This window comes from Molossus molossus, unplaced genomic scaffold (genome assembly GCF_014108415.1).
Source record: "Molossus molossus isolate mMolMol1 unplaced genomic scaffold, mMolMol1.p scaffold_m16_p_19, whole genome shotgun sequence".
Classification (NCBI taxonomy): Eukaryota; Metazoa; Chordata; class Mammalia; order Chiroptera; family Molossidae; genus Molossus; species Molossus molossus.
The window spans coordinates 13501076-13513698 of NW_023425354.1; the positions used below are offsets into that span (position 1 = coordinate 13501076).

Genomic DNA, 12623 nt, shown 5'->3' on the forward strand with positions numbered 1-12623 from the left:
TTTTATTTGTATAAATACTATGGGGTTTTTCACCTCACAATGTCTTTCTCATAAGTTATAGAATTCTAGGATTCTAATATGATGTTATGGTTAAGGATCAACATATTTTAAAAAGACCTAAGAGAGAAAATATTCTGTCATTATATAAAAGTAAATAATCTTGAAAAAGTAATAATGAAATCTGAGTTACTCTTTTTCTAGATGAGCCATTCTCCACATAATCACATTTGATGATAGATGCTGATGGTCTCCCAGAGGATGGAGCAGAGAGTAATGGTTTAGGAAATATACAAAAGGGAACTGGGAAAGGCAGGAAGCACTGCACTATCACCTGCATAACATAAATAACCACATCTGGGAACTAAGAGCATTTGACTACAATGAGTAATTTATTATTTTGCGTCAGTGAAATAAACCTATCCAGGCATTCATCAGGCAAGTAAAAAGACAGACTTAACTTTGATTTTGTAGTATGAACAAAGTCCAAATGATGATACATTTTTAAAATGCCAAAATTCCCAATTACTCTGTAAAAGTTCCTGGTCTGAATTACTAAATAGTAACTTGGGTGCAGAAGAAATATCCTTAGACTTCAATTTCAAATAGCTGCTTAAGAATAATGGCTCCATATTCCAGCCACTTAAACCTCTGAGCCATTCCTTTGTGACCAAGGCTGCTAGTGGTGCTTATGAGTTATTCTTTAGCAATGTAGACACCTGGTGATTCTTTTATGATAAGATAGCCAGGATATTGTGAAAATAGTGAGCTCTTTGAATGGGGAAGTAGAATTCTTGGCTGCCTGCCACTCCCTCAAACTATGGAGGATGGTTTCTGATAGTATAATTTCTACTGAAATATACTAAAATTTAATAATGTGTTTTCTTAAAATGTTAAAACCTCAAATTGAAGTCCTTTCAAAGACTTTTGATGGGAGAAAAAAGATTTTTAGAAGTTCAACAATACACTTTATAGGTTCTGTTTCTGACTTTATGTGTGTTTTTATGTATTTTGGGAGAACTAAACAATCAATCACTTGAGGAACACAAGCCTTCCCTCACATTCACAAAGATATACACATGTATTATTATCCAAACATAAGAGAGCAGCTAAGTCAAAGAAGATAAATAGAACATTTAAATACTATTAAAGGAGAATTTGTTTTTATTTCAATATATACACCAGTAGAATGGAACTTTTTTAGAAGACCTTACCTGCTACTGAATTTGGTCGTGGCATAAGATACAGAGGAATAGACTGTACTGATTGTGATAAAACTGTTTCCAAATTCCTCTCTGGGATCTTATTCAGACTATAGGTGGAAGCTGTCATGTTTTCATCTACTCGGTATAAACAGGAATCCATGCTGGATTTTTGAGACTGCCAAGGTTTTAGGTTTCCTCCAGATCCTAATTCTTTACTGCTTTCCCCAACATATTTTGTGCGTTCTACATTTTCAGAATAGCTTGTCAACGTAGCTAGAAAAAAAAGAGTAAAACGAATTAAAAAACAACAACAACCCTGGAGATTGTTTACTGCTATCCAAATGCAAGACTAGATAATGAGAATATTAGTAACATTATTTTATTTTAATTTTTTTGTTAATCCTTACCCAAGGATATTTTTTTCCATTAATTTTTAGAGACAGTGAAAGGAAGAGGTGGGAAGAGGGAGGGAGGGAGAGAGAGAGAGAGAACTGGAGGGAAAGAGGGAAGGAGGGGGAGAGAGAGAGAGAACTGGAGGGAAAGAGGGAAGGAGGGGGAGAGAGAGAGAAACATCGATGTGAGAAAGACACACTGATCCTGCAGGTGCCCTGACGGAGGCCAGGGATCAAACATGCAACCCAGGTATGTGCCCTTGACTGGGAATTGAATCCGTGACTCTTCAGTAGGTAGGTTGACGCTCTACCCACTGAACAGCACCGGCCATGGCTAGTAACATCATTTAAAAAAAATTACTGATGATCTTTTCATTTCTACCATGAAATTTAAATAATTGAAACTAAAATATAAGTATCGCTCACAAGTTTTCTCTCATCTCTTTTATTTTTATCTTAACAACTCTAAATAAACCAAACACATTCATACATCAGTGCTAAAGAACCAACAATGAAGGGCTATCAATGCTAAAAGTTTCAGAATTTCATCAAAAGGCAATTTACATAATTTTCATGAACTCCTGGAGGGCTCCAGAGGTCTCAAAAAGATCTTTATATTTTATACTTTTTATCTTATATTTTCCCTCATTTAAATCTATTTTCTGACCTTCTATATATAACAAAAAATTAGAAAAAAGACATTGTCCCTAAGTAGAAGCTATAGAAGAGAAAGAATCTGTCCAAATAAGGAATACAGGATACAGGGCCTTTTTTTTTTCTTTTTTTTTTATCCTCACCCGAGGACACCTCTTTCATTTTTTGTTCAGACAGAGTGGGAGGGAGAGAGAGAGAGAAACATCGACGTGAAAGGGACACATCGAGTGGCTGCCACCTGCACAACCAACCAGGGCCGGGGACAAACTGCAACCGAGGTACGTGTCCTTAGCGGAAACCGAACCCGGGTCTCTCTGGACCGCAGGCCGACGCTCCAACCGCTGAGCCAAACTGGCCAGGGTGGGCCTTCTTGTTTGTACACTTAAATGTCCTATATAGTCCCTCAGTGAAATCAAACAAAAACTGAAAAGGCTTCTAGAACTTTATTGAGTCTTACCACTAATTATAAACAGGGATGATAAACAGAAAAATTTCCATCAACCCTAGAAATGGAAGGATTCAAATACATTAAAACCTAGGTTATAAAAATCTTAGTAATAATTATAAAACAAGAATAAAATGTCATCCCAGGAGAGTTTTTATATGTTAGTTCATAACCTCTTCTTACATTTTAAATATACCTATTATTAAAGGAAGAGATCTAAATTCATGAGGTAATTTTCATGATTCTTTTTACAGAAGTTTTCTCTTTGAAAATTTATATGGAGTTCTGGATTTTGTAGTATCAAGGGAAGAAGATGAATTACAAAGGAAGACACCCTGATTGCCTTCCAGCCTTGCAGCTCCATATGATAATCCGTCTTCCTTGCATCTGCGAATTAAGTATTGCTGATTGGTCTTGTATCTTCACTGTTATTAGGGAGCTCAGTTCCACAGCAACAGAAAAGAAATGAGAGTATCATAGCATCACGTTCCTGAATGACACCGGATGCTAAAACAGGGCACTATTAGATTTATGTGGTGCAGGGTTGAATTGTAATGAATTTGCCATCCTAGATATAGTTACCTGCCTGTTGTCTGTCTGGCTACAGTGGTCCTAGCAATGACGTGAATCATTCTTATGGGCTGAAGCTGGGTCCCTGTTATCAGCATCTCTGCTGGCTGCTCCTAATCCTTTGGGTTGCTTATGGGTACAAGTCAACTAGTGCTGTGCTGTATATAGCCTCTCTCTTCTGTCCCTGGATTTCCTTACTGCCACCGAGACATGAGATGAAGTAGAGCTATTGGATTCAAGCAATAAGGAGAGTGGGGAAAATAATAGCCTATTAAAGCTAACACACCAATGTGAGAAGGGAATTAGCAGAAAGATCCCGTTCTAATTTCCCCTTCCACAGTTCAGAAACATCTGGTCTCTCTGAAGACTTTCAGCAGAACCACATAATTACCTCTCCCAGCTCTGTAACTCCTTTCCTTGTTTTACTCTCCCTCCTTTACTGCCTTACTCGCCCTTTCATTCACTCTTGTTTCCCTGGTTTGTACTTCCTTAATAAAGTGTTAGCACGTAATCTTTTATCTCAGGACCTATTTTCTAAGGAATCTGTACTAAGGCAGTCTTGTTGGTAAAAATATTGGGAACCATGGGCTAGATATTTTTAAAGCTAACTGAAATGTTTGTGTCATATTAAGTTATATTATTTCGTTATGTGATAAAAACTACTCACTTTAATTAAAAATTCATTTAATATATTCAGTCTCTCAGTCATAAATAGTCCAATGGTTCCTAACCTTTTCGTCACCAAACACAATGCCACACCATCCCCAATGATATTTTTATAGATTCCACAGCATATTTTATAATTATAATTTTTAAATGTGTTCAGTGATAAAATGAGTATTTACATATATATATTATGTGTGTATATATCTATGTGTATTCTTCTTAAACACATGTATGCTTCTTATACTAATTTCTAAAAACTGTCTTATTACACTAAAATATAAACATGTTTTTTTCAGCAAAATTTGACTGAAATATAATTTAATTTGGTATAAAATTGTGGTGATTCAGCTGGCTTTGTAATTCTTAGCTAGAGTGGAGTTCACGCAGGTGTTAGGGTCAGTATACTGAAAGTGTGAATAGAAACTAAATGAAAACTCCCGTTTCCTGGAGGACTTGTCTACATGTTAAAACATCTGTTGTTTAACACTTTGCCTTTCATGTTTTTTGTGTTCTGTCTCAACAGTAGTTTTTATTATTAGGTCCCAAATCAGAGTTGGCAAAGATTTACTTATATCTTTGTGGTCTAAACCTGGTATATATCTCAGAAAAATATCCCTTTTCAGCATATAAACCATGAGCACATTCAGCAGACTCCAAATATGGGAACACTACTTCTTTACAGCTCTGAGAAGATAGTGATACCATTGTAAATAACCTGATTATTAATTAACAGGGAAGGAGCAAATGAAAGGCCAAATTTTATAGGCATGGCATTTGTAGAGGTTTGCCAGGAAACTGCCATTTAGATGCATGCCAAGTAAAGTGTGGGTGACATAGGGAAGGTACTTGTCTGTCAGTCACACCTGGGAACTGGTCATTGGCCAGAGTAGGCATGGCCACCGCAAGCACAGGAAGATCTGAGATATATAATCTCCTACATCTCTTGCTCTTGGTTAGCATTTCTGGCTTGCAGGGCTCTCACGCTCCACTGCATTCGCCAACATGGCCCACAGTCATGTGGACTCCACACACAATGGACTAATGGACTGCAACTAGCTTAATGCTAAACCAGACCCAGCTCCACCATGGAAAGGAAACTTTGGACACTGGTTGTGCTTCTAGCTGTAATTCCCAGCTGCACCTCTTCCAGAACTGGATTAAGGAAAATGGGACTTTAGAAACTGAGGAATATAATTCCACACAAATAAAAGTTACTCATCCTCTGTGGAAGTTTCAGAAATTATTTTTCTCAAGGTATCATAAGGACCCAACCCCACTGGAGCACCCAGTGGGAAAGGGGATACCCCACTTCCACTGGTGAGTACTCCACTTTCAATAATAACAGTAGTAATGGGTTTCACTATTTTCAATATTTCAAATATTTTATAAATAATAATATACTTATTGGTGACTAGTTAACTAAAATATCAAGCTCCTGTAAGCTCAGCTGGAATTATGTCAAGGGTGACAGCCCTAGTTTATTTATTTTGAACAGAAGCTTTGGCAGAGATATATTTGTTTGATAAATTAAAACTGAGAAATAAATTATTGAAAAATGAATACAGTGATGTTATAAACTTTTTTCAAAAACATAAGATCTATCAACAAAAATTATAAAAGTCTTTATCGATGGTGAAAAGGTTTGAGAAATTGAATTAATTTAAGGCACAAAGACAGAATTATTCAGTGGTCTATGGATCCTATTTTATTAAATTTTATAAGAGGGGCTTTATGGTCATGGCATTTAAAAGCAAAGACAAGGAAGACATCCAGTTTTCCCAAAGGAAGAAGAGCACTGATGTCATCTGCCCAACTGTTGTGCTATTTGCATAGACCAAACCTGTTATTACATAGTTCACTTGTTTTTAAAAATGAAGCCCAGAAAACTCTTTGCTCCTTTTCATTAGAAAAAGATTCTTCATTTCCCAGAACTTTACTCATCTCCATTTGGTTCTGTTTGGCTGACGCCCCTTAACAAGTCAGTAAGTGTAAGAACTGAGAACCTCCATGAATGCTACTAGCCCAGTGAGAAAAGAACTTTTTCTGAACCACTTCTGTTGGTAGATAGATGTGAATTTACAAGTAGAAAAAAATTTTTTATCCACCACTTCATTTATCAGTTAATACCTTTAAAGGAGTGATTAAGTAGGGAGAGACAGCGTTCATTTTGTTACCTTCATTTCTCCTTCCAGCATCATTAAAAAGAAACAGATTTTATATATATATTTCAACAATTCAAAAGCATATTTTTTGAAAACTGTAAGCTTGTGTAATTATTTTAAAAAGGACATAAAATGATTAACATAAATTCCAACTCACCAATGATGCCACTATCTCTGCTTTCGAGGGTGGAGGTTGGACTAGTGACAGCCCCATAGCTGCAGTCCTTGGCTGTTGCATTTGTACTGACTGGAGGGAGGGTGGAGCAGGGGCTACTGGCTGGTGGAGAGGCAGTGCTGCTAGTCAAGGTGGAACAGGGGCTTATCCGCTGGGTGATTGCTGAGGTCTGAAAAATTGGAATGAAAAATAAATAAGATAAACTGATCAGCTGTTAAAATATATCTTACGGTAAAACATAATCTTTGATGAGAAAAATAAAAAAATCTAGAATGCAGCTTTTACATTTACTGGGTTATATTTGTTTTTGCTTTCCAGAATAAGAGATTCTGTGCTCTACAATTAAGGTAAAACTTAAACTTAAACTGAGGTTGGACTAGTGACAGCCCCATTGCTGTAGTTCTTGGTCACTGTATTTGTACAGCGACTGTGGCCAGTTTTTCTGCCTAGGAAATTTCCAGTGACAAGTCTTCTTTATTATTGCCATGAATTAATGGGGAAAATTTTTAAGTACTAGTTGATCTTGCTATTTCCAATCAATAAAACTTCTGAAGGCTTTGGAACTCTGTCTTGTTAACAATTTTCTTTGGATAGGAAAAACAATATCTCCAGCTGAGGAAAAATAAAAATAAGGTTCTTAATGGAAATAGTGTTTCTTTTGATACACAGATGGCTGCCCAGAGATAATAAATGAATGCAGGGAAAATGCTGTATTCTAAAAGTTAGTCTAATAAAATAGATCAAACAATATCAATTTAATAAAAAACTAAATTTCTCTGTAGAAACTGATTACAGACTAAGATTGCTTTGTACCCTGAGTTATTTTTACACCTAAAGTTACCTCCTTTTTAAGTTTTTTTTTTTTTTTATCCTCACCTGAGGATATTTTTATATTTATCTTCAGACAGAGTGGGAAGGGGAGAGAAGGAAAGAGAAACAATGACATGAGAGGGACACATTGACTGGCTGCCTCCCTCACGACCCCAACCAGGGCTGGGAATGAACCGCAACCGAGCTACATGCCCTTGGCTGGAATTGAACCCGTGACTCATTGGTCCGTGGGCTGATGCTCTAATGCTGAGCCAAATCGGCCAGGGTCTTTTTTTTTTTTTTTTTTTTTCCTCACCAGAGGATATCTTTCCATTTTTGTTCAGATGGGGGGGAGGGGGAGGGAGGGAGAAACATCATTGTGAAAGGGACACATTGAGTGGTTGCCACCCACACAACCCAACCAGGGCCGGGGACAAACTGCAACCGGGGTACGCGCCCTTAGTGGGAACCGAACCTGGGTCTCTCTGGACCGTAGGCCGACACTCTAACCGCTGAGTCAAACCGGCCAGGGCTCTTTTTTAGTTTTTGATGGGAAAGAATAAATAATCACCAAAAGGATTGGTGGTACTATATTCTGGTTTATTAAAATTAAATTTAATGACAATTCACTTTCCTCAGCTTTCCATTCAAATAAATTACTGACACAGAATAAAAGTATATGTTTTTCAAACACTAAAGAAATTCTATCCTTTTCGAAATGGTGTGTGATAAGTAACAAAATTACATGAAGAATTGATGATAAATTTGACAACTTTAATTCTTAAATTTAAAAGATACCTTTCAACTTCTTTAAATAAAGAGTCTTTCTTCATATTCTCTGCTAAAATTGAAGATTTACATTTAATATTTGATTAGAAAATGTGTTGATTACTAGACATGAGAATATTAAGGCTCTCTGACTCATCCTAAAATGATTTCTAGATGCAATCCCTTGATTCAACAATCATCTGTGTTGAATCCAGGTTTTAATTTTAATTTAAATGCTATAACCAGGTTATAAAAGATACATTCAGCTCAAGCAAGCACAAGTGACATTCTCAGAATCCAGCAACCAAGTAAATCTTTTCAATCGTATCAATAATATCAGGAACTGATTTTTCTTAAAACATGAGCTGTCAAATCTATGCCATTTCTTTGCTACTATATAATTTTTCTCCAGAGTGGAAAAGAGTTTCAATTTCTTTATAATCCCCTTTATCTTTACAAAATAATATTGATCTATCAGAGTAATGATTTTTAACTGGACATGTTATAGAATCACTTGTGGAATGACAAAAACAAACAAGGTCCCCTAAAAAATTGACAAGATATAGAGCCCCAACCTAGCCTTACTGAATTAGAATCCTTCCTACTTAGAATATGGCATGGCAATTTCTAGCCTCCTCATTCTCAGTTTTAAGAAATATGTGCGTAGACCTGGACAGTTTTGCTCAGCAGTTAGAGCGTCAGCTCTCAGATCAGAGAGTTGCAGGTTCAATTCCCAGCCAAGGGCACATACCTCAGTTGTGTGTTCGATCCCTGGCCCTGGTTGTGGTCTTGCGGGAGGCAACCAATCGATGTGTCTCTCTCACATCAATGATTCTCTCTGTCTCCCTTCCTGCCACTCTATCTTAAAAAAAAAAAAAAAAAAAAAAAAAAATCAATGGAAAAATATCCTCAGGTGAGGATTAAAAAAAAAGGAAACATGTGCATAGATGAAATGAACTGTATATATACCAGGGTCTTTTACATTTGTAATATCTATAGTCATCTCACATTTTATTTTATTTTTTTAAATCCTCACCTGGGGATATTTTTCTATTTATCTTCAGATAGAGTGGGAGGGAGTGAGAGAGAAACATGGATGTGAGAAGGACACATTGACTGGTTACCTCCCGCATGACCCCAACCAGGGCTGGGGACCGAAGCGCAACCGAGGTACATGCCCATGGCTGGAATTGAACCCACGACTCATTAGTCTGCAGGCTGACGCTCTAACTGCTGAATCAAACCAGCCAGGGTAGTCACCCCACATTTTAAAATGTTTCATTTGGTATGAAACTATTACTTCTACAGCAACTCATTTCCATTTTTAAATAAGATTCACAGTCTGTTCTTTGAGAAAGGAAACTGTATCATTTGCATAATATAGCCAACTGGGAGGTTAAACACAAACAACACATTATTTTTACTATAAGTTATTTTCTGCAAAATGAAGCAAATATCACAGAATGTATCTTTAGAAACTTTAAAAGCAAAACTTAAAAATCAAGCCATTTAGAAAGCAGAAATTATTCATGGCTTATAAATTAAAAGACAGGCTTTTTATTTATTTTAGGAGGCTAGTTAATGATTTATAGAAATCTCTTCTAGGCACTGAAAGACATTATCTACTTTCCATGCTGTAGGCTAAAATGGACATATAATTAAGCTACTCCACTTCCAAAACCTTTCCGTGGTTTTCCCACTACCCTTAGTGTTCTCCAGCAGGATCCAAAACTTCCAATCTGGATCCCTTAAAGGTTCTACAAATGCACAAGGTTAAGGACCTAATGATGGAATTCATAAGGCACATCCTAACAACTCAGAAAGTCAATTTATCACTTTCAACACTCAGTCTTTTGCAGAAAAATGATATATGCTGACTTGCCTGTACTGGATGTTGTCTTTATTAGTTCTATTCTGATGATACTATTACTCTACAGTCTTCCTAAACAAAACAATCTTTTTTGCCCCTTTTTTATTGAATTCATTGAGCCAACATTGGTTAATAAAATTATATAGGTTTCAGGGGTACAATTCTATAATACATCATCTGTATATTGTATTGTGTGTTCACTACCCTAAGTCAAATCTCCTTTCATCACCATTTATTCCCCCTTTACCCTCTTCTACTTCCCCCACCCCCCTTTCCCTCTGGTAACCACCATACTATTGCCTATGTCTATGAGTTTTGTTTATTTATTTGCTTAGTCTCTTCACCTTTTTCACCAAGCCCCCCCCAACACCTCTCCCCTCTGACAGGTGTCAGTCTGTTCTCTATATCTATGAGTCTGTTTCTATTTTGTTTGTTTATATTATTCATTAGATTCCACATATGAGTGAAATCATATGGTACTTGTCTTTCTCTGACTGGCTTATTTTACTTAGCATAATGCTCTACAGGTCCATCCACGATGTTACAAAGGGTAAAATTTCCTTGTTTTTCTTTTTTTTTTTATCCTCACCCGAGGACATTTTTCCATTTTTTGTACAGATAGAGTGGGAGGGAGAGAGAGGAAGGGAGAGAGAGAGAGAGAAACATCGATGTGAAGGGACACATCGAGTGGCTGTCACCCGCACAACCAACCAGGGCCGGGGACAAACTGCAACCGAAGTACGTGCCCTTAGCGGGAACCGAACCCGGGTCTCTCCGGACCGCAGGCCGATGCTCTAACCGCTGAGCCAAACTGGCCAGGGCAAATTTCCTTCTTTTTTATGGCCTAGTAGTATTCCATTGTGTAAATGTACCACAGCTTTTTTATCCATTCATCTACTGATGGACACTTGGGCTGCTTACAAACATTGGCTATTGTAAACAATGCTGCAATAAACCTTGGGGTGCATATATTCTTTTGAATTAGCGTTTTGGGTTTCTTAGAATATATTCCCAGAAGTGGAATTGCTAGGTCATAAGGCAAATCCATTTTTAATTTTTTGAGGTAACTCCATAATGCTTTCCATAGTGGCTGCACCAATTTGCACTCCCACCAACAGTACACAAGGGTTCCCTTTTCTCCACATCCACACCAGCACTTCTTGTTTGTTGATTTACTGATGACAACCAGCACTTCTTGTTTGTTGATTTATTGATGACAGCCATTCTGTCAGGTGTAAGGTGATATCTCATTGTGGTTTTAATTTGCATTTCTCTGATGATTAGTGGCCATAAGATTCTTTTCATGTCTATTGGCCATCTGTATGTCCTCTTTGGAGAAGTGTCTATTGAGGTCCTTTGCCCATTTTTAAATTGGATTGTTTGTGTTTATTTTGGTATTGAGTTTTAAGTTCTTCATAAATTTTGGATATTAATCCCTTATCACATGTATCATTGGTGAATATGTTCTCCCATTCAGTGGGTTGTTTTTTCAATTTGTTGATGATTTCCTTTGCTGTACAAAACCTTTTTATTTCAATGTAGTCCCATTTGTTTATTTTATCTTTTGCTTCCCTTGCCAGAGGCAATATATCAGAAAAAGTATTGGTGTGAGAAATATCTGAGATTGTGTGTGTGTGTGTATGTGTGTGCAGGAACCATGCTAATTTTTCTGCATTATTCCAATTTTAATGTATATGATGCCAAAGCAAGCACAAATGTCTGAGATTTTATTGGTATATTTTCTTCTATGATTTTTATGGTTTCAAGTCTAAAATTATTCTTGTGTATGGTGTAAGAAGGTGGTCTAGTTCCATTCTTTTTTTAAAAAAAGGTTTTTTAATTGATTTTAAAATTTTTTTATTTTATTTTTGTTACAGATGTTTCTCCTTTTTCTGCCCATTGACACTCTCTTCCCCATCCCCCCAACCCATACCTGGCTTTGTTGTCTGTGTCCATTGGTTATGCGTACATGCATGTAAGTTCTGTGGTTTATCTCTTCCCTCCCCTCCACCACTCCCTCTTCTGAGGGTTGTCAGTCTGTACCCTACTTCCACGTCTCGGGGTCTACCTAATTCCTCAGACTGTTATGTTCATTACGTTCCACAAATAAGTGAGATCATGTGATATTTGTCTTTCTCTGCTTGGTTTGTTTCGCTTAGGATAATACTTTCCAGGTTCCTCCATATCATCTAAATGGATAAGAGATCATTCCTTCTTACAGCTGCATAGTACTCCATTGTGTATATGTACCACTGCTTTTTTATCCATCCGTCTACTGATGTACACTTGGGCTGTTTCCAGATCTTAGCTATTGTAAATAGTGCTGCTATGAACATGAGGGTACATATATTCTTTCTGATTGGTGTTTCAGGCTTTTTATGGTATATTCCTAGAAGTGGGATCACTGGATCATATGGCAATTCAATTTTTAATTTCTTGAGATAACACCATATTGTTTTCCATAGTGACTGCACCAGTCTGCATTCCCACCAGCAGTGTACTAGAATCCCCTTTTCTCCACACCCTCGCCAACACTTGTTGTTTGATGATTTGTTGATGGCGGCCATTCTGACAGGTGTGAGGTGATACCTCATTGTTGTTTTAATTTGCATCTCTCTGATGATTAGTGATGTTAGCATTTCATCATATGTCTCTTGGCCATTTGTATGTCCTATTTGGAGAGGTGTCTATTCAGCTCCTCTGCCTATTTTTTAATTGGGTTCTTTGTCTTTCTTTTGTTGAGCTGTATGAGCACTCTATATATTTTGGAAATTAACCCCTTATCTGATATATCATTGGCAATGATGCTCTCCCATACAGTGGGTTGCCTTTCCATTTTGGTGGTTGTTTCTTTTATTGTGCAGAAGCTTTTTAGTTTGATGTAGTCCCGTGTATTCACTTTTTCCTTT

General features: G+C 37.0%; 1 protein-coding gene across 1 annotated transcript in view; it reads right to left on the reverse strand.

Annotated features, from left to right (window-relative positions):
* Positions 1–12623, reverse strand: part of TANC2 (tetratricopeptide repeat, ankyrin repeat and coiled-coil containing 2) — a 273469-nt gene that overhangs the window by 122110 nt on the left and 138736 nt on the right. Inside the window, exons 5-6 of the mRNA XM_036268781.1 lie at positions 6249–6435; positions 1212–1475 (exon numbers count right to left, since the gene is read on the reverse strand). Coding sequence (XP_036124674.1) covers positions 1212–1475; positions 6249–6435 — 451 coding nt within the window. The remainder of the gene's footprint in view (positions 1–1211; positions 1476–6248; positions 6436–12623) is intronic.